Here is a 27930-nt window from a genome sequence, read left to right as displayed (position 1 = left end):
TTAGTATACAATCTGCTTATATTTTTTTCCCCTTTTAGTAAATAATAACAATAATATAATGTGAACAATAAAACTTGAAAGCACACATCACACATAAGTAATCACCTAAAGACCTAAAAAAAATACAACGCCACAATGCTACAAATTTAACCCTTCAGTAATTCTTTTTTCCTTTCTAAAACTTTAAACCCTCAAGAACTAAAAATCAACTATTTAAAAAAAAAAAAAAAAAAAAAAAAAAAAAAAAAAAAAGAGAAAAGAAAAGAAGAAGAAGACAAGATTATTGCTTACAGAGAAGACAACTACACAACACCTGAATATCACCAAAAATGGAAGAAGAAGAAGACGAAGAAGAAGCAACAGCACCAACCTTATCAACCAAAACCACTACACTGCAAATTCAGGCATCGGAGAAGTCTCGTCGACCGATTTCAACTTTGCCTCCAAGTATTCCGGCTGGCCGGGGGTAGTCACCGGAACTTACGCACGCGCTATCTCTAACAAGCAAAGGAAATCGAGGCAGCATAGCATGTTTAATGGGGCTTACTGTCTTTGTGATCTATGTTCTTGAATTCCGGCAGGCATGGTCACGTCACGTAAATGTGGCGCCGTGAGCTGAGGAATTAGGATCCGAGGCACGTAAGGAGGATGTGGGCATTCCGAGAACATCCAACGTTGACCTGCCACGGCTCCAAATTTATAAGATTATGTGTATCTACGGATATAGTAATAGATTCATGAATTTTACGTACTTAGGTAGAGATGTCTGAGCGCCAGATTGGTTCGCGAATGCGGTGAGTGGGCCGCGAAGATTTGGGTATTTGTTCAGAGCACTTTCAAGCTGAGGTGACGGCAACTGCGACCAAGAAAATGTACAGTTGGATTAAACTGTAGAGGTGAAAAAAAGTAAGGAACCGATCTGTTCGAGTAAAGATATTATTAGGACAATACCTGCAACAGTACGCGGAAGGAATGCGGCTGAGTTTGGGATATACATTTCAAGAAGCCAACCCATAGTTTAGGCAGTCTCCAAATCTGTAGAGATTTCAAATATGATTTTCAGTTTCACATTTTTATACAAAACCGGAATAGCGGCAGATTTCAAAGCGAGATCAAATACGGCATACCTGTCTCTTCACAAGTTTCGACAAAATTTCCATCACAAAGTCGACCTGGAATCAATGCAGACAGTAGAAATTGTACCGTAATGGTTTTATTTCTTTTCATTTCTGAAGAAAGTGGTACGGTGAGAGGTTAACTTACCAGTGCTGGAAATGCATCAATCGATTGTATTACAGTTCTCATATAGAGCAGCGGAAGTGGAGTCAGATCGACCTAATAATGAACACAGGGACAAGTCAGTTCGGTTATGGCAGAAATGTAAGCATTCTTGCAACATGTCGAATAAATACCATTTGGCTTAAGGCCTTCATCAAGACTTGTTGTGTGAAAACTGTCCGTTGTTCGAAACAAGCAGAGCAAGCATCTGTGATCTGAGCATCGATTACATTATTAGATTAGAAGTAAGAACAGTAACAGATAAGTGCGTCGAGCTTCAGGAAGGTAGACGAATTCGATAGAGGGTTAGGTAAACACCTTTTTGAGTGGAACGCCATCCCGCTCGGGGGATATTTCATGGATTGCAACCAATACTTCTACAGGTGTTAGTGCAGGACCCGTATGAGCAGAACCCTGAAGTGAAAAGCAGACGTCAAACCATTGGCAACAGTAAGACCAAATTTTAAGCTGTGCACGATTCCAAATATTCTATGCTCGCTTACGGTATCCTCTAATATCAGACAAAAATATACGAAGATACACAAATTTGGTAAGATAGTTTCCTTGTCTGTATGCTCGTCGGGGCTTGAGGGCCGTTCTAGATAAAATTTATCCATGCTCGAGGATGTAAGTGTCGCCTATTGCTCTCAACTAACTATATTTACTACATATTATCAAACAAAATTCATAGAGACATGAAGTTGTATCTAGAGAAAGGATGCCTGCTTCTATTATATCTATAACCATCTACCCGACAAAAATGAATTATCCCATCTACTCAGAACAGTTTTCTTAGGAAATATAATGCTGAGATGTTAACAAACTAACATAACAAAATATACTTAGGTATCCATAAGTGTAGACAGATTTAATGCAAGATTTTAACTCAATCACCACACAGAGATCAAACACCAATCCAATTCAAATTATAGAATATATACAGACCTGTAAAATATGAGCCAGCGCTGTCTGGAACTTATTCAATGGAAGCTGGACAAGCTGAGGGAAAATTGGTAAAACCTGATACCACATAATACAAAGAGCTGCTATTCAAAAACACAAATAAATGTTTTGACTTGACGACTAAATAACTATTTTTCTGAATTGTTAAGATAATTTTCCGGTGAAAAACAAGTTTTTGTTATTTTTTTTTTATAATGCAATAGTTGTTGATAAATACATGCCTCGCCATGGCTAGTGAAACTACTCTAGCATCAGAGTGTCACAGAGTGCATAGTTATATTTTTGTACTATCTGGCATTAGACTACAGTGAGGAATGTTTATGAAATGCATTTTAGCAGTTGCATCTTCAATCCAGGTGTATAATTTCCATCGAGAAAATAATTTTATTTAACCGAGCCACAGCACTGACATAAAGAAGTAAATTGTGTTGGGCTTCAAGGCTAAGCATGCGAGCATAAAATACTGATAAAAAAGTCATCTTGCTAAAATACTAAAATGATCACCTCATCTTTTGAAAAAGCTGATAGAACCGGAATAAGAATACTTGCATCCTGCAAAAGATATTTCCAATTCAATAAGAAAATTATGAGGTAATAAAAAATAGGGGGAGAAACACAAAAAGGTGAAAATTTAGAACCTTTAGTCTGGAATTATACAACTGTCTGACAGTCCCCACTAAATCAGGCGATGGTGTAATCCCTTCAGATAATACATTAAGAACCTTCAGGTAAAACCAAAAACCTATCAGCATTTGGAAAAGATTGTTCATGAAGAAACACTTGGAGCTATTTCGCAAAACTGAGAATACTGGCATAAATGACCTGAATCAATAAATCTTCACTGCCAACTGGTGGATTAGATATTATATGTAGCACCTCAGAAGATGATGACCCCAAAGCCCTCACAAGAACAGTAATGTGACGATGCACAGCCTAAAATAAGGATAATGTAGATGCACCGTAAAAAATGTGAAGTAAACTAAACTATAGAAAAGGAGAGCAGCATATTAAAGAAAATATAATATTCCTTGTAAGAAAGATCATAAGGTATCCCCTGTCAAGTGAGTGAATTCTTTTTGAATGGATCTACCAAGCATGTATGTATTCAACCAGACCAAAATCATCAAGACATGATGGATTTTGACAAACTGATAATTAGACAGAATTACAGAGAACAGATATCCACAGTGCAAATGGCAAATAAAAGATGGGGAAATCCAAAATCCAGGACCTAAAACTGAGGGAAAGCTAAGAATAAAATACATGATGACTATCAATAGCCTAAGTGATCAGCAAGGGTGTACGTGGAAAAAATTCTTGCTTTCTATCAAGGAAAAGTGGACATAACCAGAAAACACCCATACACACAAAAATTCTGAACACAAACAGGACAGTTCTTGAATCCAGGCAAGTCAAATGATATACCTCCAACACTCTGCACATGTGTAGATAAGCAAACACTTGGCTCATTACACTAACAAATAATGAACACTTAGCTCATTACACTTATTACATGTGTAGATTGAACTCTTACCTAACAAAATCACAGCCATACACATTCTATTCATATAAATTATGGAAACCGAGACATCTCATAAGTAAATTTAAGGGGCTAATAGAAATGTTTTTGTGAAGTTCAGAAGCTAAATATGCACACCTGCTTAGCTGCATTGATGGCACGAGCGTAATTTTCAAAAACCACTTGCAAGAGAATTGGTTTCTACAAGAAATCAAGAGTAATATTAGCAAGGACAGTCGCACAAAATAAGGAAAAGATGCACAATATTATAACATCACTTATTAAGGTGGAAGTTACCCAAACCTTTGTGCATAGTGCAAAATACAATGACATGATTCTATAAGCTTGAAGGGATGAAACTGAAGAATCATTCGAGGAGGCATCCTGTAAACTCTTGCTAGCTTCATTTTGAGAAATTTCAGGAACTGAAACTTGAGAACCACTTATTGATGTTTCCATGTTTTCTACCTGAAATGATATTGAACAGGCAGGAAAAATTAAGACAACACTCATAACAGAAACATTTCCATATTCATACGCTAGCTAATCTCACACAAGTAAATAGAAAAACATTTAAAGAGAACCGGCATATAGCTAGTGTGACCATACAAACTAGCCAAACAATAAAGAAGACATAGATCCTATCACTCAAGCTTGACCAGAAGTACATGTTCACAGACATGTTCAAAGAATCAAAATCACACATAACAAGCGAGATAAAGACTACAGTGCTCAAGCATGAAAATTGAAATGGGTATATGAAACCATTAAGTGATATAATAACAGGAGACTAGCAAGTGAAGTACTAATGAAAAGTATATATATACACAAGTAACAAACATGAGACAGGTCAATTAAAATTTCTATTTAAAAGTGTGAAGCAACAGATTTGTAGATCACCCTTTAAGTAACTAATAATGTTGGTAGTGGTATAAATGTATGACAACACTTTACCCACCTGCCCGGAAATTCTCTTATCAGAATCAGAAGATTGTGAAAGCAATGACTCTGCAGAACGTTGATCTAGAGCTGAAATGAACTTATCAGTTGCAAATTGCTCAATACTTTCAGAAAGGTAGCTAATAGAATATAGTTTGTTTGACACCTGAAACAAACAAACACAGGTTTGAAATATGTTAGAATATAAACAACGGGTCCTGTCAATAACATCCAGATATAATGCATCCTTGGAATGCAAAAATTAAAGATAAATATTCTCTTACCAAGCGTATAGATTTTGCTCGAACATCATCCTTCGGGTGAATAGTACACTGTCATGGGGATAATGCAAAAGTAATAAGAGATCATTTTTGGAACAATTTAAACTGCCAAGAGAATACAATTTCCAGACTTTTGATTTACATAGTACTTACATGAAGATTAATGAGGTACCAACTATTTTTAATAGACAATGGGATAAAACACGAGACTTCTGATTATGAATCTATACTAGCAAGACATAACTAAGCTTAAACCTAAATAATGTAACACAGGACTTACTGAAAACAGGAACTGATAACAGACCATTCAAAAAGAACTTAAGCTTGACAAATTCCATCACCTTAAACCCATAAATAGCATTCTCTTGTACTTGATCCCATTTATTTTATCAATCTCATAACGCAAAGTTGAATGGTTGACTCTTGACTAAACCTCCCCTTAAATCATATAGCATTCTGTTCCTAGTAAATTTCATTGTTGGAAGATGCAAAATACAAATAACTGGATAATAATGTCTTTCAACTGTTAATAAATACTAGTCAGAAAATAATTCAACAATAGACACCAGACACTTATTCCAAAAAATTTTATTTCTTTTGATACTCTATGAAGAAATTTAAGCATATCACGATCTGCCAGATGAAGCATTTTGGCATCAGTCAAGGAGAAGAAATGAAGAATAATCACCAAAGCCAATAAAAATCAATGAAACTTCAGGACAGAGTCCACATAGTGATGTTGTTAAACAAAGTGACAAATGCCAAAAAGTTGCTAGCTGGAGAAATTCCAGGCTAAAGTACCTTCAAGGCTATATTAAGACATGCTTGACGACTAGGTGGCCGACCCATAATCAAGCTCCACACTGCTCCAAGGCCCTGAGTAACTCGATCTCCACCACGACCATCGGTTGTTGAATGACTATTGGTACATATATCATCAAGCAATGCCAACACAGAATCAGGCATGCAAGGAACTTCACCAAGAAGCCTACTGAAAGACTTGTCCGATGCTGGTAAATTAATTAGCAATGATTTTGCCTGCAAGTGAAGGTCGTTTATTAATAGGTCAAGGACAACAAAGATATAACTAGTTATTAAATTCCCTACCACCCCTAGAAGAAGTCTCTCGTATACAAGGGCGGCATTTGATTGTGAATCAGATATTACAAGGCTGTGAAGGTGGTAAAGGATACGCATTATGAGCTCATGTCCCTGATAATTTCAGTACCAAAAGGATACAATGTCAATTTAATATGCTATCATTCAATAGTAACAAACAAATCAAATACTGTCAATAATAGCGAAAGATATATAAATGACACGTACAAAATAAATGTTCTAGCAACATCAAATGCAAAGTAAACGTACAGATTGATGAGTAAAACCTCACACCCCTATAATTCAAATCTTTATATCTTTGGGTTTTGAATTGGATGACTACAAAACTTTAAAGATATTTGAAGCGATACACTAACTAAAGAACACAAAAACTAATGCTATAATATATTTCTAGGTATACACACGGCATAAAATATTGTTAAGGCCAATGCATATAGAAAGCATCCCTGTCAGCATGCAGATCAGATCTCTACTCGTTTAAGTAATATTTGAGATGAATATCCCTACTGAATAAAGAACAGAGTCTTAAAACACTATAAAATATTGACAAGGTCAACATGCAAAAGAAGACATCAATGTCAGCATGCAAATCATTAATCAGAACTTGTGCTAGAATGGGATTAAGTTAGATGGAGGGAGGGAGCAAGAGAAAAAGAGAGACCTTTTGCTGCTCATAATCTGAAACAACACGGTTTTGCACCATTCCAATCACATCGTTGATATCAGTCTACAAGGAAAGAAAAAAACAGAGCAATATTAAGTACAATATCTTAAATAGAATGTACATCAAATTGTGCAATGTTCTTTCCATTAAATGAAAGCACTTGTCTAGGTAAAAAAATAGACACTAGACATTCACAACACATTTCATATTTACATTCTCAAAGTACTAGAATTATAACTTTGGAATGTCATTAACAGCTCAGAGTAGACCAACCAATAATCAAATTGATAACCATGGAGTCATGCAGTATCCAACAAACTACAAAGTCTTCATTCTTAGGTTAATCATATGATAAATGTACTATGCCTACACAGTAATTCAATCCCAATACTCCACCTACCACCTCTGAGGAAATCTTAACAGTATAGCAAAATGTGCAAGGCCGTGCAATGTCCATACCCCAAGACATTCGGCTTATCGTTGGTTTACTTCCTAACGAACTCATATATGCTTTGGATGGATCGTGTACTTTAGTGTATTTATAGTGACAACTAACAAAATCCAATCCTGTTTTGATATTCAATGATCAACCACAATCAATTGGATATTTTCGTTTAAATGATATAGAGAATAGCAAGTTTGGCTTCCTGATGTTTTTGATGGCATGCTTGTTACCCATATGTTATGATGAGAGACTTAAATTTAAATGTTACAATGATTTCCCTGACAACATAAACATCACATTAGTTAAACTGTAAAACATGTCACCACAATCACAAGAAAAGGAGCAGCACATTTCAAAATGAATATAAATGCACTGATAAGAAAACAGTAAACCGTATATATACCAGTCATAATTTGTGAATTAACAGTATAACTACTGCCATTAATTATCTTGTACAATGTGGCAAATTATTCTCAAACATAAACTTTAACAGTTTAGAAACGAAGATCCTCACTAATAAGTTGGAAAACCAAAAACAAGTTACAGAGTGAAAAATAAAAGAATAAAAAGTAACTAACTCTGCAAGACGATTAGCTGATGAAGTCTTATACCCTACCTGTCCAAATAACCGAGCAACCAAAGCGATTTGCACTTGCTTAAAATCCGTTCTCTGTGAGTTCTGAAATGAATTAATTATCCGTTCAAGCGCCAGTCTGCTCACATTTCTTTGTTGGTTTTCATCTAGGCTGATGTACTGGGGAAGCATAGGCAAATCTGAAGGTGCGCTCTCAGTTCCTTCAGCATTTGAAATATCTTGTGGAAGTTGGTCTTCTTCTTGTGACGATGGGGAATATGTTTCATCAAAAACAGTAGCATTCACTGATGCCAGTGGAACAGTGTCCTCAACTTTGCCAATAGGCGGTGGTGGAAGATGTATATCTGTTTCCTTATCAGGAGCAAATTCATTGGTTTCTATAACCTGGGCTTCATCTTTCAGGATTGACTGATCGCCTTCTGATGCTACAGGAAACTCTGACAACTTTAAGTCCACCTGAGTTGTGGGAGTTGGAAATTCAGATGTTCTATCAGAAATATTAGGCATAGGTGGCAAAACAAGTGGACCAGAGGGGCTAGTAGCATCAACATCAGATTGTACAACTTTATGTAGGGAAGGATTGGCATTATCTTCCAGAAGAGGCAGTTGAGGAGCATCAGCAGGAGCTGCATTGCGCCTTGGGTCAAGGCGACGAGGGTCCTGGAGCATTTATAAAACATTAAAAAAAATATCTGGAAATAAACTAAATGAGATGACAACATAAGTACAAAATACTGCAGATGTCTCCTATTGAAAAACCTTACCCTTCGTGGATCACGTTTTGAATCTGTTGAGGGATTAGGGGAAGTGGATGAATCTGAAATTGGAAAATTTGATGTGTTTGCTGAATATGCAGGTCCTTGAGATGAAAGGTCCACAGCCTGAGAAGTTGAAAAACCATTTGACACTGATACTTGTGCAGGATCAATTGAAGGGTCAATGTATTTTGTAATGTTAGGTGGATTCGTTGGCAGATGCTTCATATTTGTCATGACAATGTCAGCAAGTAAATCGGGATGCATGTTGGATATAAGAATTTCCAGAGATTTAACTCCCCTTTCGCCTTCAGCAATCAAGGCACCAATCATCGCAATCATCTGTTCTACAGGATTCAGATCCCCATCCATGACAGAAATATTAGAAGATATCCCATTGGGATGATCCTGTCCAGCAGCATTAATATTAGCACTGGCTGTATTGTCGTGATGACTGTATCTGAATCTCTTAGAGGTGGCATCAAAGTTATTGTTCTTATCTTCACTATCCAATGGAGTTGGCCTTTTTTTTGTGAAATCCCCAGAAACATACACTTGGTTGGATAGATGATCGTCCTGGAAGAGACAAATTACAACTATTGTAAATAATCAGACATCAATGATGAGTGTCTAAAGGCCTTCACTTTCTTTTACTAATACTACCTTATTTAATTGCTGCTCACGTGAAGCACGCTCATTGTTTCTAATTATCTTATCCGTTTGTCGAATAACTTGATCTGCAGCATCCCCAGCATTCATTGCTCGCAATTCTTTCACCAATCTCTCTCTTGACTGAAAAAGTACGAAATAAAATTTTTAAAAAAATAAAAAATCTACATATACTGTACTAGTGATTAAATTATTGTGTTAAAAGTAATTTTGCAAATTCAGTGGCATTGTGTATGTGGTGTTCAGGAGGTGAGTGATTCTTGTGAGATGCTTTCATGTATAAAACACATGACTGCTTTCAAATTGGCGGGCAAACCAAAAGTCACAAATCAATAACAGCGAGTTCTTAAACTAAAATTCAAGTCGTCCGATCAACTCTGGTAAAATTTCAAGCAGTTGCTTGATTTGTGTTTGAATTTTTTATTTGAATTTTAGTTTAAATAGTATTTTGATGTAATTTTTATAAAAAAAAATAATGTATTTTTATTGAAAACTATGTGAGCTGAATAATAAAAAAATTGGTGTGAATCACAAACCAAAAAAACTCATAATTTAAGGGGAAAAAATAAATATCCAACCATTAACAACCCAAAGCATCCATAGAAGAAAATATATTGTATCTTTGGACATACAAGCTCAATAATTTGTTGAGAGCTATCTTAGAAACCTATAAAATATAGAATGCACATGGTGGTCCCCTAAACATTTTTTACAGTACACTGTATGAGAAACAGCTGATCAGATTCCATCAATGAAGCCAATAGAAGCTGTGAACTTGTTAAATCTCAAACCTTCATTGTAAATTTATGCATGTAAACGGACTGACAAATGACAGACATATATTCATAGCAGTTTTGAGAAATAAGTATACCTCTGCAATTACAGGATGAAGACACCTCAGAAATCCTAGAAAAGCAGTTCTCAAAGAATACTGAATGCTGACAGCATGGCGACCTTTTGCAGTCTCTAGACTTGGACTAAACTCAAATAGTGCAGCCAGCACAGACTTGTAGTAGGCCGGCCTCTTGCGTGCAATAGCTGCAAGACTGCAAAGTAAAATATAAGTGATGTGTGTACATGTATGACAAAATGCACTAATTAAAGCTATTAAGTGGTTCAGCAGTTCAGACACAAAAGAATAAACTCAAGTTAGACTTAATCCAATGCAAAAAAGTTGAGCATCACCACACTATCCACTTAACCAATAATCCAAAAACATATATTTTCATATCACAATATCAGATACTTGTAGAACAAATATACTTGCTTCTTTGACCCAAGTTAAAGATACGGTCAATTTCAATTATCTGGCATATCAAATTATGAGCCTCATTGACACTATCGCCTCCCCACTGAGGTTTACAGATCAAAAGGCATAGCATTAAAACATAAACATTGATAGTGTATCCCTATCAAACAAGAAAGCAGTATGTGCAATGGAAAATCCTTATCATGCTTGCCAAAATTCATGAAGAAAAGTCGCCAGAAATAATTTTCAGCCACACAACAAAAACTTATAAAATAATAATAACAGTATCAAATAAATAAAAATAAAAATAGATAAGTATTGACAAAGAAAAACACCAAAGCAAATTCCTGACATGTACAGCAATCACCAAACTGGATCCCAATAGCCAGAGATCTATACACTACTCAACACTAAAAATGATAATAGATTAACAAGTTATATATACCTTTAAAATATATATATATATATATATAAGAATAATAATAAAATCCCAACTATATTTTGAACAAAATTGTCAAGCCTAATTTGCAGAGTATTAGATTCGGCTGGGGGTTTACCCAAAGCACATTCCAAGAATAGTGACTGCAGGTTTCCACATTATCCAAAAAAAAAAAATTGTCAAATTATGAACAACCATGACCAAAGATGTAACACAGAGCTCCTAATAAAAGCAACATCTATTGCACAGAATTTAGAGCACCAAACAACCATAATCATCATCATAGGCAAATACAAGGTATTACAGAACTGCTCCTAACTCTTAAGAGCTCTAACATCATGCATTAGCATAAAGTCAATCCACCTAGCGATTAATATTAATTTGGTTTCAAAAGATCACCGTAAAGTTGCCAGGTATATGAACCTGTCCACTAACCTTGGCAAAAAACTTCTCAAGGGACACGACAATATAACAAAAAATCATATAAATAGTGTGGAATGCTAGTCCATAAAGAAAACATACGTACACATACATATATACTAAAACAAATTGTTTTGGCAAATTAAATATTTATGAGAATTATGACTTTACCACCACAGTTACCAAATCACAAAACAAGAGCAACCCGATTCTCCATTAAATTACTAACTAGGAAATCCTCAAGAGCAAGTACAGAAATAATCAGACCAGGGGAACAGATTATTAATCATAATGGGAAATCAACCATTAGAAATAGTCAAAAACAATGGCACATTGACCTGAACACTCGAAGCTTTTCCCATACACCAAAATTCAGAAATGACCCAAAATAACAAACAAAAAATGGTTCAAACTACTTCTCAAAAGTTCCTTGATAATCACAACAGATCCTAGAAATCAAACCCCAATAATTAACACAACTAAGTCAAACGTGAGAACTAATGCACATTAATTATGCTTGACGAAAAGCATCTAGAAAAATAGTGTAAATGAAATATTCTGTCACCGCTCAACGCCCTTCTGCTTGAGTAAAATCCTTTTCAATTTGTAACAAACATCTACAAACTGAAGTCTTCAAACTACTGTACACAGTCAATCTGGAAAATAAACAAGAAACTACAAGCACAACCAAAGACTTAAGACCTGAAATTGTCAGCATCATGAGATCCTCAAGACCTTGGAGAACCAAACAAAATAACCTTGACATGTGACATAATCATTTCCCAAGTCCCAACTATATGCAGACACTAGTGATTGCATGAGAAAATCCATCCATAAAAGAATAAATTTACGGGAAAACCTACAAAGCTTCAGCAGTACATAAAAAAGCTAAAACCCATGCAATAGAGGCATCTGAAGCAGAGAGGAACTAGCAAATGAATATCAGATATAATTCGTGGCAATTTATGCAAATACAAATCCCAGGTTCCAGCCAAGAGGCCAAACAATGACGTTTTTACAATGTTAGCAACAGACCCTAGAAAAACACATTGGATACAGACAGGTGCTTTAAAGTATCATTTGGACAAACATTCTAGCTTGGTGATGCAAGTTAAGAAATATGATATCACAATAGGATTATGCTCATGCAAGCCATCATTAGTACATCGAAAAGTGTTTTCAATTCTTCATAGTTAAGTTTTATTTCAGCTCGCATCTAACCTGACTGCATACATGATCGTACACATAATGCATTCAAAGTGGAGCATGCGACTGTCAGACTTCGACCTCAAAAACTCACATCCTGACCATTTTCTTACGCGTGACATTGCACATGCAAATTAAAATTGGTAGCCTTCACCATGTTTCTATATTATACAGAACTACTAAACCACATTCAGAATGTGTCAAAAACAGCAGAAGCCCACTATTTACTTTATCAAAAAATTTGAGCTTTAAAAAACTGAGTTAATTCTGCTTCCAGTTGCATTTGAATTTGAATAGCACAGGATTCAGAATAGAAACAATAAGATGGAGTGACCAATCAACTGATGTTGTACAATTTCACATTTACGGTGATTGAATAAATTATTTAAATTAGACTTGATTTCAGAAATTATTTTTAAGGCATTAGGGCACAGGTTCGGAAAAAAATATTAAGAAACGGCAAGTTTGATCCCATCCCTCACTGAAAGCACTCACCTTTGAACATTGGAACATGTCGAATGACCAAACTAATTAAATATACTTTCAGAAACAAAAATAAATTGATACACTCATGCCCTAAAAGATGCTGTTTGGATTGCCAATTAATTTCTCCGGACGAGGAGCCTCACAACTTGCATTGGTTCATCTAGGAAAAAAGCAATGGCAGAAAGATTGGTGGTGGTAACTCAACTGGACCAAACCTTGTTGCAATAGAATTAATTAATAAAGAATGAACGTGTGTAGAAAAGCACAAAACGTATAATACATTAATAGACAGTATTTGCAGGCTGCACCTGCTGCAACTGTTGCTCATACAAAAGATGTGCTAAAACTGGTGAGATATTTTTGTATCATAAAACAAATGCCCTATGCAATAAGATGCCCTTCCCGGTGATTATTAGATTCAATAAGAAGTTATCCATAGCTTAATCAGTCCTATCAACCGCCAATGTTGACATCAGCCAACTCCTACTTCTCTTATCTGAACCACCAGTCCAGCATCCCCAGGAAAACTGCCGTTTACCTCCATGTTAAAAAGCTGGACGGCATGCTGCAACAATAGCACAATAAAGCAGTTGAACTCACACTATAACCAATGGCCAAACTTAGTGTCCCCTCTAAATATTGTTGGCTAATTTGTACAATGCACTAGGATAAAATATCCCCAAAGCAGTTGTCATAGAATATGTATACATACATATATGTGAAGCATTCCAATGGTTCATTTCATGAAATAGTGAGCCATGAACTGTTAAACCGGAATTGCAACCACGGTGTATTTGAGACTTGAGGTCATTAACAGAAAAGGTAAGCAGAGGGGAGCAAGGTTGAAGATTTTGCATATATTCCTGATACGAAGGCCAAAAAAGAGAGAGAAAAAAAAAATAGTCTCAAAGGTGTCAACAAATAATCATTGGCCTCACTGCCACTTTGTGTCCTAATTTATGATAAAACTTCAACTTTTTTCTTTTAAAAAAAAAATAAAGTTACTGTCGCACATATCTATCAAAATCAACAAGCAAGGCTACCCAACAAACAAATGTGTAATGTCATTACACATGCAATCACATCGTACACAGACTAAGCAAAAAGTAGCAGTTTGACATAACAGTAAGTGAAGCAAGTACATATGCAAAAGCACAGGCAATTACAATCACTAAAACAAGACCAAAAGTTGAACTGATTACAGAAATCTAGAACAGGAACAGAACATACTTTTAACAAGTCAATGATGCACAGAAACCATGTTGCACATGCCCACACTAACATGATTATTTACTAAGGGTTACAATATAAACACCTTAGATCCAATTGTAAGAAGGAAAAACAATGAACTGACTTACTACCATGATCAAATGTAATGAAATAGTTCAAACTGATATATCCCAGCATATATTCACAGAATTTCTTAATTATAGCAAGACAACTATATGGGTGAGGAAAACTATACTTCATTTTTATAGAAATTTAAAAGTTTTTGTGCCAGTGTTTTTCTTCACTCTGTTAGACCAACTTGACATTAAGAATGGTAACATGTGAGCAAAATAGAAGATTGATATGTCAAGCCATACTTCATACTTCATCGTGACAGCAATGAAATTTTTTATGTTAAACCACCTTCAAATTATAACAGGTAATGTGAGCAAAACAGAGAACTGACACGTCAGACACAGGCCTCTGGAATTAGCAGAGAAAGCTCACCTATTTACACAAGCAATTGCCAAGGAACCTGGTAAACTGTTGGCTGATTGCAACATATCCAATAAAATGGCAAGATACTGATTTGCATCTGACATAAGATGCGGTGGATCCAGAATAGGATGACCATCCATAATCCAAGAGACATTGAACAGCCTTCCTTGCTTTGACATTCCTAAAAGCAAAGAAGATATAGATAGGTAAATGCTGGGTCTCAAAACACTTATAAACTGATAGAGACACCTGTTACACAATGATCTATCGTGAATAGCCTCCAAAGCGAAGGTGGAAGGCCAAAGTCAAAGTCAATCAAATTTATTAATTAAATCGGTATACCCTCAGGGTTGCGCATTCCAAAATCGTTGGACTCCAAGGTGAAGAGTAAAACATATGTTTCCAGAAATTTTATTGCTAACAACTTTGGACCAATAGCACCAACCTGCAACAGCATATTGGTAACATAATTAATTCAATGGTCTAACACAGAAGAACAAAGGTAAAAAGCACAATTCTTCAATCAGAGAACTTGGGGTTTCTGCGTTTAGTATTTTGATTTGAAGATTTTTTTTTTTTATGTGAGGCATAGGGAATTGTGTTCGTAATATAAAAAATATTTTATGTTGAATGTTGATTTTTGTAAGAGGATAATATATATTAATATATATATATTGGGAATCGCGTCAGAAAGGACTTGGGCAAACAAACCCTTGTTTTGTACAAATTTTCAAGGTCACCAGAACTTAAGAAATGATACACAATCACTTTGTAATATAGATTATAGCATAATTGTAATTGGGGCGTGGTGACACAAGGCCTGTGCCATGCTATGGGAACACTCACTATAGATGCACATATATACAAGTATATAATAACACCTTCAACAAACCAAAATAATCATTTGAGCATCTTAATGTCAAAAGATATATTAAAATCCCCAATAATCTTAAACTAAAGAACAAAAGCATATTCCAAGACAATTCAAAATCTATATAATCAGAATTCTCATCATCAAGTCTATATAATATAACAGTAAATAAAACATGTCATATAAAATTAAAAAGATGAAAAAATCCTGCCCATAATTCCTTTTAGTTATTTAAAAAAAAATCATAATTAATCCAATTTGACCCTAATAAATAGCCATGTTATTATACACTAACGTTGGAATAAAATGCTGTTACAAGAAAATTTTACTTAAAAAAAAAAAAGTAACTATAGGCACACATAATTAGCTAAAAATGAAGACCCAAATAAATTTGTTTAAAACAAAAGGTTACTATTCCAGCAACTTTAAGCATACCTCAAAAATGATGCCCAAAACAGCATCCTTAAATTTGATCATCCAGGCCCACACCTCTTCAAGCCATCTCTCAACTATACCACGCCGTTGAAACTATAATGTTTAAAATATAGCTTCAAAGTTTCATACATATGCATAAAGACAAAACCAGGAATTCGGGGGGAAAGAAATAAGTTCCAAGAAACAAAGCCAAAGCTAACAACACAACACAAACTTTTTGAAAAGCTCAGTTCACAATTTCAAACAATAGATTATGTTGAACAATACCAAATGAATGAAGTATCATCATTTCACCTACTTTAATCCACATGGGCAGATATTTTTACAGTTCAATAGAATTTGAGTTCAGATCTCATGATTAATAAAACTATCTAGGCACAGAAGCTGAAAAGAGAAAAGGAAGCATGTAAGAAGGCACCACAAACTAGAACCGGAGTTTCACATGATTTAAGCATGTTGTGATGGGTGAAAATAAGAACAAGAGAAAATCATGAGGTTTCACATGATTTAAGTATGTCATATGATGCATGGAAATATGCACAAGAATAAACATGAACAAACTGGTGGTAAAACACATGGAACCGATGAGAGAGAGAGAGAGCGCATAAGATAAAGATAATAAGACACACACTTACATAGTGATATATACATAGAGAGAGAGAGGGGGAGAGAGAGAGAGAGAGAAACCTGATATACTAACTCTTCCAATACAATACAAAAAATTTTAGTGCCAATGGCTATAGATTGCTTAGCGATCACGGGATTGCTGTCTCTCAAAAATGTCAATAGGACAGGTAATAGCATGGATAGGTGCTCCCTTGTTTTGGACCCAATCCCATCAATCACCCTGTTAGAACAACTCGCATGAAATTAGCCGAATGAACACCAAAATAGCAACAAATGACATGTAATAATAATAATAATAATAATAATAATAATGTATGTAAGAGCCATGCATAGGTGTAAATCCTCAAAATACACAGGGAAGTAAAAAGTTTCATACAAGAACAACGATGGTTCTTCATAATTACCTTGCATCACAAAAACAAGATAATACTTCCAATGACCACAAGAGATCAAACGGAAGGGGTGGCGAAAATGAAAATAAATTTAGATAACCACAACAGATTATTTTTCTAATTAAATAACCCAATTCTTTTCAGCAAAGCTTATTTTGGTGTTTATCAGTTGTGGTATACAATCAGTTCACCTTATTAGATTCCGCGTAATTTGATATATTTATTTAAAGAACTAAGACTCTAACTACTACAGGCCGATTCCACTCAAGAATCCTTAGGTCAGAATAAATTCAGTGCAATCTAGATTGAAATATATATATATATATAAGTTTGTCTCTTACTCTATTTATCCATTCAAGAGAACAACCAGTCATCTTAAACGGAGAATTCTTCATGAGAACGAAAAGGGCATGCAAGAAAAAACAAAAAATAAATAGAACGCCTAAATTGCCTAAGAAATCAGTCGCCAAATACATGAAAATACAAAACATAACAATAACACAACTAAAGCGATCCTTCCAACCGATAGATTTCAAAAGCAACAAAAGAAAAAACAAAAATTCAAATTCGTGGGATAATTACTCACTCGAGTAGGTACTTTCTGACGAGAGTTTCCGGGGAGGACTGAAGGTCGAGCAAGTAAGGAAAAAGCTCCGCCGCTTGTGAGGGTTCGACGGATAGCAAAATGTCCTTAGCCTGTTTCAATGAGGATAACTTGACGGCCAAATCAGCGTGGTTGTTCGCCGCCGCTAGGAGTGGGAGCGCCTGCTCCCTGGGCGGGGCCCCGGCCATGTGCGAATTGAGCGCGAACGAGAGAGAGAATGAAGAAAAGCGAAAGAGAAGAGCTTTGATTGGGGAAAGGGTTTCTGATTAGGGTTTTGAATTGGGAACGGGAGGATGTACTAATATCCCGGGTGTGCTTGTTTGGGAGTTTCGAGTGTGTGCTACTATTTGTTTTCTTTTGTAAAATGATTTTAGGGTGTGTTTGTTTGGGATTCTTCCCCTATACATTATTTATTTTATTTTTTAAAAAAAAATATATCAAATCAAATATATATTTTTTATTTTTTATTTAAAAATAATTTTACATTTAAAATATCACATCAAATATATATTTATATCACATTATACAATTATTCAAATATAAAATTTTTATTATTCAAATGTCAATTCAAAATCCAAACCCGACAAACACACCCTTAAAGGATCCTCCAGTCATAAAGCGATTGTGATTCGATGTGATATTAAATTATTATATTAAAAAATGTAATATAAATTTTTAAAAAAAACAAAAAATACTGTAAAAATACTTTAAAAATATATAGACACAAATATAAAATATTTTTAATATAAGGTAGAAACTCCAAAAATTAAATGTGACATTTGACAATGAAGGAGATAGTAATATTTTATTAATTAGTTAAATTGATATTTTTTAAATTTTATATATAAAATTATTATATATGTAATAATATATTTGTAATTTATATAAAAATTAAAAGTATTTTGTCATTACTATATTATTATGTTTTATTAAAATAAAGAAAAATAAGAAATAGATACCTAAGTGGGAACAATGAAAATATATTTTTTACCAAAGGTTATAAAAATAATAGAAGGGACATGTCCATCTTTTTAAAAAAAAATTATACACTTTAATCACATATTAAATTTTTTAATTTACAATTTTTAAAATTTTAATTAAACTAATTAATTATTTAATTTTAATATAAAATTATTTTTATTATACCATAATTACTTTTATCAATACATAATTATTTATTAATTATACCTATCATAAATTCTTGTGTCTACGGTAAATGTCACTAGGAAGGAAGTATAAAAATAATAAATAGCGTATTTATCGTATTAATTTTGAGGGAAATTGTGTGTGTATTTTTATTTTTTGGCGAGCACATGAGCTCCATAGTGGCAGTCAGGCGCCTTGTATGCATTTCCACCCTCACATGACCAATTGTATAAAAAATAATTAGTTGGGAGACGATTTTCATATCAGCTCCGGGTAGTTAAAATTAATTTATTTTATAAAATAAATAAAATTTTAATTCTTCAGTTCTTTCATTTTATTTTTATCACGCCCCCAATCTTAAAACATGTCAAATTATTACTATTGCTCAACTGCTTGATCCACAAATTTTTCAAGTAATTTATAAACCCACATACGATTATAATTACAATGCATCAGCAAACTCAGCATCTCAAACTCAACGGCCAAAAAAAAAACACAATGCAAGAAGAAAAGACATTCTAAATTACCGTTAAAGAAGCACACAACTGAATACATATAACAGCAGCAGCAGCAGCGGCAGTACATTCTCTGCTGAAAGCAATGCCGCCGCCGATCGATCAATCGATCGACCGATCATCATCGATGTTCTTACAAAGCTAAAAATTGGGTCCGGCTGCCAAGATTTCATCGGTCAGCTCGTCGCCCGATCCGATCTTGTGGCTGAGGAATCCCTCGAAGTTCTTCCGGAAAAGTCCCCCGAGCTTCAAAAGAGTCTCCTTGTGCGCATTCTTGTCAGGCCACTTTATACGCAACAACAAAAAAGATCGATAGTATGAACATGTAGTATTCGAGGATGACATATATATATATATTGTTGGTCGACTCCATAACATATAAATAAAATAAATAATGCACAATAAATACTCTCTCCGTCCCAGTTCAATGGAAGCATTTTGGAATTTTGTGGTAAATTAAAAAATAATATTTTATTTGTATCAACTCAAAGTATCTTTTTCGTTCGTCGCACTCCAAAGTATAACTTTTTTATTTTAGTAAAAGTAATCATACACCAATATCAAAATACCCTTAACTTTTGCCTAAATTACAAACATATCATACAAAAATGTCAAAACATCTTACACATTTCAACTAACTAATAAAATACAATTATTTTTTAGTTTACTACAAATCCCAAATAGCCCCTTTAGACCGGGACGGTGGGAGTAATATTCAATTAGTTAGTGAAAATGTCAAATAGTTTTTACTATACAATGGTACCTTGTAATTGAAATAAAAATTATAAGTATTTTGGTATTAATGTATAATTACTTATAAAAAGTGATACTTTGAAAGAAATTGATGCAACGGTAAAAATAGTATTTCGGGGAGTATATTCTTTAAAACTTAAGATTTTCGGTGAGATGGCCAATTAATATGTAATGAAATCGAACTTACCGAGTTGGCGGGATCGAGTATCTCCGAAGGGACACCCTCGACTTCGGTCGGAATCTCGAGCCCGAAGACGTTGGTCGTCGTGTAGTTCGCTTGCAAGAGCACTCCCGAGTGTATGGCGTCGATGATTTTTCTAGTATACGCCAACTTGATACGACTCCCCGATCCGTAGCTGTTGACAAAAGTTACGAGTGGATGTCGCTTATATACATTTATCGAGTCGGAAATCGAAATACGAGGTTCCAATCGTACCTCCCGCCGGTCCAGCCGGTGTTCACGAGCCATCCGGTCGCGCCGTGCTTCTGCATTTTCTCGGCGAGCATGGCTGCGTACTTTGTGGGGTGAAGCATTATAAATGCTGCGCCAAAGCACGCGGAGAACGTCGCCGTTGGCTCTTTTATGCCGTCCTCTGTTCCGGCGACCTGCGATTTTATCGGAGAAGTGAATTACAATCTGAATCGACGTCGAAAGCATTCGATTCGAGAGGAGTCGAAAGAGTTTTTAGCTTACCAGAGCTGTGTAGCCGCTTATGAAGTGATACATTGTTTGAGCTAAGCTCAGCTTGCTGACTGGGGGAAGAACTCCGAACGCATCGCAGGCTAAAAGAATGACGTTTTTCGGATGGGGGCCGACGCAAGGTATCTTAGCGTTTGGAATGAATTCGATCGGGTAAGCAGCGCGGGTATTTTCTGAAAAAAAAAAAAAGAAAGAAAGAGAAAAAAGGTAAAATTGTTCATAACTCCTATGTGATTTCGAAATTTAGCATAAAATTTCTCTATACTTTAAAAATTGCATGGCGGCCCTTTATAATTTAAAAAGCGTTGCATAAAACCCAATCACCATGCAATTTTTAAAGTAAAATGAGGATTTACGCTGAGTTTCGAAACTACAAAGGAGTTATGGACAATTTTGCCAAAACAAAAAAACAAGATTCGTTACGTTAGTACAAGTTACGAGTTGTTTTTGCTCGCCGGTGTGTTAGAAGTTCTCACCTGTCACGGATTTGTCTGTGTAGTCTACTTCTCTGGTGTGTTCATCGAACACTACATTCTCAAGAACTGCGAGAGCAACGGGAGATGCGTCGAAAATTTCATCGAAAATGTTAGGATCATAGCAAATTGTAATAGGAAAGCGTACCGGTGCCAAACTTGATCGCGTTCCATATGTCGGGCTCCTTCTCGCCCGACAAATCTATGCATTTCGCGTAACAACCACCCTCGATGTTCGACACACCATTCTCGCTCCAACAGTGCTCATCGTCTCCGATTAGGTACCTGTTTTGGTCAGTCGACAATGTCGTCTTCCCAGTACCTTTAATCAACATGTCCAATCAATGTCACGATTAACTGTCTAATAGATGTATATATAGGTGCAGTTAGTGCTGATACCGCACTATGTAAAAAAGTGTTAGCATATGATTTCAACTAGCACAACATGTAACGTGTAATCTCTCCTATTGCTTCGATTACGGTGCTGAAGTCTTAGACGTCAGCACCGTGTTGATTTTTCCAAAAAATACAGATTCAATGTTCAGATAGCATCAATTTTTAATGCTGATGTTGTAAAAAAAATGTCTAATATTCTATAAAAGTATGTTTGATGTTCTATGTAATATATATTATGCTCTATATTGTGTTGTTAGTTTCCCAAATAGCATCAATTAACGAATTCACAAAATACCAAAGAATTCAAAAAGCACCAATCAAGAGACTAAAAAAACACACTTTGAATATAGTATGCTATTTGTACTCTTGATCGATGCTATCTAAACGATTGAATAGTACTTTATGGCGACTAAACGATGCTATATATACATATGTAGATATAGATAGATATACCTGACAATCCAAAAAAGAGAGCAACATCGCCGTCTTTCCCCATATTACAGCCGCTGTGCAAGGAAAGAACCTGACGTTTCGGCATGAGATAATGCATAACACTGAACAGACCTTTCTTCATTTCCCCGGCATACTGTGTGCCCAAGATCACCATTTCCCTCCTATCAAGATTTAAATCTACGCTAGTCGAGGACGTCATGTAGTGAGTGTAACGATTGCAGGGGAACTGTCCGGCATTGTATATCGTGAAGTCGGGTGTACCAAAGTTCTCCAGCTCTTCAGGACTGGGTCTAATACACCTGCAGAAAGTAATGCCATTGTTATTCAGATCTGCTTCCTTAATCGTAAGTGTAATATAAGCTTGGAATTCTCTGAGTAAAGTTTACCCACATATTGTGCATGAACAAAGAATGGTATGCTCTTGCTGAGACGATCCTGACTTTTATCCGATGCTCGGGATCCCAGTTGAGGAACTGATCATTCACATAAACCTACATACATATGTATCTGTAAATTGTTGATCCTTCATCTTCTAAGTCCAATTATTCAATTACTTTCAGTAACTTTTCACTAGCACAACAATGGTGTTGTGTTCTTGCAGAAACATCAAAACAATGTCATTTTTTGAAGAACAGATGATCCTTTCTAACTTTTCTAGAAAGATTTTACTGTAAAGTTGAATTCTACAGTAGGGGGAATAGGAATCACTGGCAACAAAACTATCTACCACCATTAATGAAAGAAGTTTAAAATCAGTACCTTCTCTAATGAGCACAAGTAATCCACTGCTCTTTCCCTATTCACCATGAAAGTGTGTTCGTCCATCTCAATGTTTGGCGAACCCCTTCCATCAATCAACATCATATATCGTAGTGAATTTTCATTGTTTATATGCTCAACGAAAAATGTTCTATATAGACATTGATATAAGTTTGAAATTGGTTAAATTACACTTACTTCCCCCACCAAAGCTCTTCGGCAGTGATTTCATCTTTGACGACACGCTTATCTCTAGGGGATCGCCCTGTTCTTGCCCCTGACAGAGTCGCCAACGCTCCGCTCGCCGTTATGAACGATCCTTTCTCGTATTTTATTGCTTGCTCGTAAAGCTCTGCAAATGTTCGCGAAAGTTGAAGATGAAATCAGTAAATTACAGAATTTCTGCAATCAATATATATATATATATATATGTATATATACCTGCAGGGGAGAGGTTGTAGAGGATGTGCGTGAACTTAAGGCCACTGTCGCTTATGTTGAAGGTTGGAGCCAAGTGGTGGCTCGCCGCCGATAGCCGAGGCGTCTCCGGCCGAGTCCTCGCCGGATCTCCCTTCACCACGTTCGGCCCTGTCTCTCTCGTAAGCGACGCCAGAGATGCACTAAACCATCAAACACAGCACCACGCAACATTCATTTTGTGAAATTCGTTAACTAATTAACTAACTCCATCGCATAAACCCTAAACCTCCTATACACAGGTCAATTTTGAATCGACAAATCGAATCGATTCCCAAAATACTCCGTCCAGCCGTACCTGATCGATTGGAGCTGCAGCCTCTGGCGCTGCTCCTCCGAGAACGGACTCCGAGCCGCCGTGATCGGAGTCGTCGGCGCCGATTTCTTCCTCTGAAGCGAATGAAGCTCGTCGAGCGACTGCGCTCTCACCGGCGGCGTACTGTCGTCGTGGCAAATCTCGCCGCCGTCCTCCGCATCCTCGTCGATCTTCTTGTGCGTCTGAATCCTTGCCAATCCCTGCCGCGCTTTGACGCTACTGTTCCTGAAGCTGAAAACACCGCCATTTCCAGCACTCTCCATCTCCACCTCAAATTCAAAACCTCCTGCGAACGTCACAGCACGCATTCGTTTCACATCAATAGAATCACCAAATCCTGCATCTAAATAAACCAATTTTGAGCACTAACTGAATAATTCGGAAGATACGAATGAACACGAAGATGATGATCAAAGGCGCCTTTGGCGCCACTATTTATACTCAGCACAAACATAATGCACGTCGTATAAGTTAACTATGGTTAGGTTAATTACCTTAACCATGGTTATGATCACGCACTGTGTATTACACATCACCAAATGTTGGTAATGGCACGTAAAGATAAGATATTATTACAAAGGCCACTATAGAAACTTAATTTATTTTTATTAAATTATTTTAAATTGTTATGTTCTGAAGTCAATAGAGTAAAAATTAAAATTGATTTTGACACGTGTTATTGACACGTCATGATCTACACAGGTTTGACTTTATCTTCTCTATCGCTATGTCCGTATTTCTGGCAACATTTTATTCGTTTTTCCCTTGTTTTTTAATAATTAATACTCCTCCGTCTCATTTACGTGTTCAAGTTGTCGTTTTTGTCGTTTTTCTCCATCTCACATTCCATGTTATTTTTTCTTTTTAAAAAATAATTATCCACTTTAATTTTATTTTAAACTTTTTAATTTTATTTTATTTAATTTTAATTAAACTAATTAATTATTTTAAATTTAATTTATAATTATTTATATTATAAAATAATTATTTTCACTAATACATTCTTAATTATCTTATTATAATTATTCTAAATTTTTGTGGGACGGAAGGAGTAATAAATTAGTACTTTAAAAAAATAATAAAAAATTGTCAAAAAGTCATGTGGCCTTAAAGAATAGTTTAAAGACAACATTAAAAGTCAAATTACATACGTATTTTTGGGTAAGTTTGGTTGTTTGAAGATGTAATTTAAAATTTCCATTTTTATTTCTAATGTTAAATAATAGGATATTGTTTCATGATATACTAAAATATAATTTAGTGTTAAAATATAATTTAATATGTATTTGATTAAAAAAATTTTTTTAATATTTTAAAAATTGAACTTTTCAAACAGTTCAAGCGTTTGATTTGATATTTAAAGTAAATTTTTTTAATAAGTTAATAAAAACATAAATTTGTAGATAAAAAAATATAAATAAAAAAGTTTTAAATAGGTGTGTAAATTAAAATTTTAATTAAATTAATTTATATTTATTTAAAATTGATCAATTTACTAAAAATATAAATATATCAATTGTTACAACAAATAAAAATAAAAAATTTATCAACTGTTATAAGACAAAAATAAAATTTTACATAATATATAAATGAAAATATTTATATATAGTTAATATAAATCAAATCATAAAAATTATAAAGTCCTAAATATATTTATATATAAATTTATTTATTTATTTATTTAAGAAAGATACTACTCCCTCCCCGTCTCATAACAAAGTATCTATTTTTTTATTTTAGTCTGTCACATAACATTACAAATATCCTTACAACTTATAATATATTATACAAACGTCATTACCTTTATATCACACCATACTAATAAGGTTATTTTAGTTATTTTTACTTTATTTTTACTACATCTCAAATATAATACTAATATTTTTAAAATTATGTGCAAAAAATAAATAAATATCTTGTTATGGGACGAAGGGAGTATATGAACATGTTACACTTCTAAAATTTTTCTTCCCCATGCCCACCTTTATCGTGGTGCCACCGATGTCGATTCAAATGGATCTAGAGAGGTTGGGAGAGAAGAAGTGTAAATAAAAAATCATTCAATAACACAACCTTGGTGTGATATCTCGTCTCTTGATCGATATTTTAGGGTTTGTTTTGGGATATTACACATTATTTTAAATCTAAAATTAAAATATTTAATAAATTAAATAAAAAAATATATATTCCCTTAGTCTAAAATAAATTGCAACATTTGATTTTGACACAAATTTTTAGGTGGATAGTATTGTATTAAGTAAAATAATTTAAAAGTTAAGTAATATAATAGAGATAGAAATTTATATTTTATTTTATTTTTTAATTTGGACGCGAGGGGATAAATTGTGAACAGAGATTAAGTATAACTAATTATTTTTCTATTTTGGGACCTACATTGCTGCAGCTTCTTTGGAACATATAAAAATGAAATGTTGCAGAGTGTTTGAGTGTTTGGGACGGAAGAGAGTATATTATATAGTATTCCTTCTGTCCAATAAAATTACAATATTTGTGTCCGACAGAAAAATTAAAAAAAAAAAAGTGATAAAAGTAAAAATGAAGAAATAATGTAATAAAGATATAGACATTTGTAAATAAGTATTAAACAAAAAATAATAATTAAATATTGATTCGTTGATTTTGTGTAATAAAATAAATTTAATTGTCCGTACTATAAAAAAAAAAAAAAAAAGTAAATCTCGAGGGAGGGAGTATTTCTTATAAGTGCAGTTAGGCCGATTTGATCAAAACAAATAAGGAAAAATATTAAAATGATCTTTAGCCCAGTATTGTTGTGGGCTAAGTTTCAGTTTGGTAATGACAAATTGTGGGCATTAATGATAATAATAAAAATTAGGGGAAAAATCATTTTTAATCCCAATATAATAAAAATTTATTAATTTTGCTCCAAATATGAAAATCTTATCAATTTTGGTCTCAATATAACCAAAGCTCATCATTTTTTGTTCCAATATAACAAAAACTCATCATGTTTTGGTCACAATATAAATTTTTTATCAATTTTAGTCACAATATAACCAAAACTCACAATTTTTTGTCTCAATATCATCAAACCTTATCTTTTTTTTGTTCCACCGTCAACAAACCGACGAAAAATGCTGACGTGGACTTGCAAGATTGTGTAATTTCTTCAAATATAAATATAAAGTTATATTTCTTTTCACGTCAGCATTTTACGTCGGTTTGTTGACAGTAGAACAAAAAAAAAAAGGTTTGATTATATTGGGACAAAAAATGATGAGTTTTTGTTATATTGAGACTAAAATTGATAAAAAAATTTATATTGAAACAAAAAAATGATGAGTTTTGATTATATTATGACAAAAATTATGAGTTTTAGTTATTTTGAGACCAAAATTGATGAATTTTGGTTATATTGGGATAAAAATAATTTTTTCGTTGATAATAGTAAGAATAATAATTGATGCATATAAGTTAGAAATTTATTTGTTTACATATGAATGTAATATTAATCATAATAATTTTTTTTAAAAAAATATCATATTAAATATATTTTTTTTTAATTTTTATAACGTTGTATTAAATATTAATTTTTTCTTACATTTAAAAATTTGCCAATCTAAACGGAAATGAAGCTATATAGCCCCAAAAGAAGTTCACAACTGAAGCTTATAACAAAATTCAAGCCTTATTTTATTACATCGGACATGCTAATAAGATTGATTAAAATAGACTAGATCAAAAAATATTTTTTAATTTATACTTTCATCTTGTGTTCACTCACATATTATATATATTTTTATTTTAAATTATCTAATTACAAAATAAATATTTAAAAAATACCTCACTTTTTATTTTTATAAATATTTATATTTTATCATCACATTATTATTTCTAAAAAAAAAAATAATAAGAAAAACTTATCTACTATAAAATACTACTCCCCGGTCCCCCAAATTTTATTACACTTCTTTGTAAACTAAACTTTTACTATTAAACTTATAATTAAAAATTATTTTTTTTATTTAATATATTATATTAAATATTATTTTTAAATTTAATATTTTTTTTTATCCTTTCTAAATCTCAAACTGAAATCCAAATTAAAAAAGTAACCCACCCCACGTGGCCTGACCTTGTGATACATCTGCGACGCTTCCTCTATTAACATTTATGAATGACATTTTTATAGTCCAACTAAAATAAAGGGTGTGTTTACTGTCAGATTTTATATCCGATTTTATTATTTTTAACTTTATTTTTTAATTTTTTTCAAAAATATCACATTAAACACTCA

The 27930-nt window shown here is 33.9% G+C and overlaps 2 protein-coding genes across 3 annotated transcripts; both read right to left on the bottom strand.

Annotated features, from left to right (window-relative positions):
• Positions 1–16: 16 nt before the first annotated feature.
• Positions 17–17976, bottom strand: LOC127265101 (uncharacterized). Its single transcript, XM_051294787.1, has 27 exons — positions 17646–17976; positions 16728–16887; positions 16041–16133; positions 15077–15179; positions 14744–14915; positions 10099–10273; positions 9222–9350; positions 8568–9134; positions 7825–8463; positions 6761–6826; positions 6088–6192; positions 5782–6018; positions 4984–5031; positions 4719–4865; positions 4064–4228; positions 3899–3961; positions 3064–3174; positions 2880–2963; positions 2746–2793; positions 2224–2298; positions 1597–1692; positions 1413–1493; positions 1264–1335; positions 1128–1172; positions 952–1035; positions 753–856; positions 17–680 (listed from the first exon to the last, which is right to left on the bottom strand). The coding sequence occupies exons 1-27, from the start codon at positions 17849–17851 to the stop codon at positions 593–595; spliced, it is 3963 nt and encodes a 1320-aa protein (XP_051150744.1). The 5' UTR covers positions 17852–17976; the 3' UTR covers positions 17–592.
• Positions 17977–19197: 1221 nt separating this feature from the next.
• On the bottom strand, positions 19198–24072 carry LOC127265072 (phosphoenolpyruvate carboxykinase (ATP) 1-like). Of its 2 annotated transcripts, XM_051294746.1 has the most exons (13): positions 24022–24072; positions 23634–23937; positions 23300–23478; positions 23057–23210; positions 22859–22943; positions 22490–22590; positions 22100–22398; positions 21399–21572; positions 21254–21319; positions 20772–20950; positions 20514–20683; positions 20265–20433; positions 19198–19609 (listed from the first exon to the last, which is right to left on the bottom strand). In XM_051294746.1, the coding sequence occupies exons 2-13, from the start codon at positions 23912–23914 to the stop codon at positions 19466–19468; spliced, it is 2001 nt and encodes a 666-aa protein (XP_051150703.1). In that variant the 5' UTR covers positions 23915–23937; positions 24022–24072; the 3' UTR covers positions 19198–19465. The 2 variants fall into 2 exon arrangements, with proteins under 2 accessions (XP_051150703.1, XP_051150702.1); XM_051294745.1 differs by having other exon boundaries at positions 23634–24050.
• Positions 24073–27930: the final 3858 nt, after the last annotated feature.

Source organism: Andrographis paniculata, unplaced genomic scaffold (assembly GCF_009805555.1).
Source record: "Andrographis paniculata isolate CXL003 unplaced genomic scaffold, ASM980555v1 Contig71END, whole genome shotgun sequence".
NCBI lineage: Eukaryota > Viridiplantae > Streptophyta > Magnoliopsida > Lamiales > Acanthaceae > Andrographis > Andrographis paniculata.
The sequence above is the reverse complement of the archived record's forward strand: the minus strand, read 5'-3'. Positions and strand labels throughout refer to the sequence as shown.

Excerpts from the sequence above, each read along its gene's own strand:
- LOC127265101 (XM_051294787.1), bottom strand. The coding sequence starts at position 17,851 with ATGGCCGGGGCCCCGCCCAGGGAGCAGGCGCTCCCACTCCTAGCGGCG. Across the intron at positions 10,274-14,743 it reads GCAATTGCTTGTGTAAATAG|TCTTGCAGCTATTGCACGCA; the intron begins GTGAGCTTTCTC and ends TTTACTTTGCAG. Across the intron at positions 5,032-5,781 it reads GTCTTAATATAGCCTTGAAG|TGTACTATTCACCCGAAGGA; the intron begins GTACTTTAGCCT and ends TCCCCATGACAG.
- LOC127265072 (XM_051294745.1), bottom strand. The coding sequence starts at position 23,959 with ATGCGTGCTGTGACGTTCGCAGGAGGTTTTGAATTTGAGGTGGAGATG. Across the intron at positions 23,479-23,633 it reads CTGCAGCTCCAATCGATCAG|TGCATCTCTGGCGTCGCTTA; the intron begins GTACGGCTGGAC and ends TTGATGGTTTAG. Across the intron at positions 22,399-22,489 it reads TCTTTGTTCATGCACAATAT|GTGTATTAGACCCAGTCCTG; the intron begins GTGGGTAAACTT and ends TACTTTCTGCAG.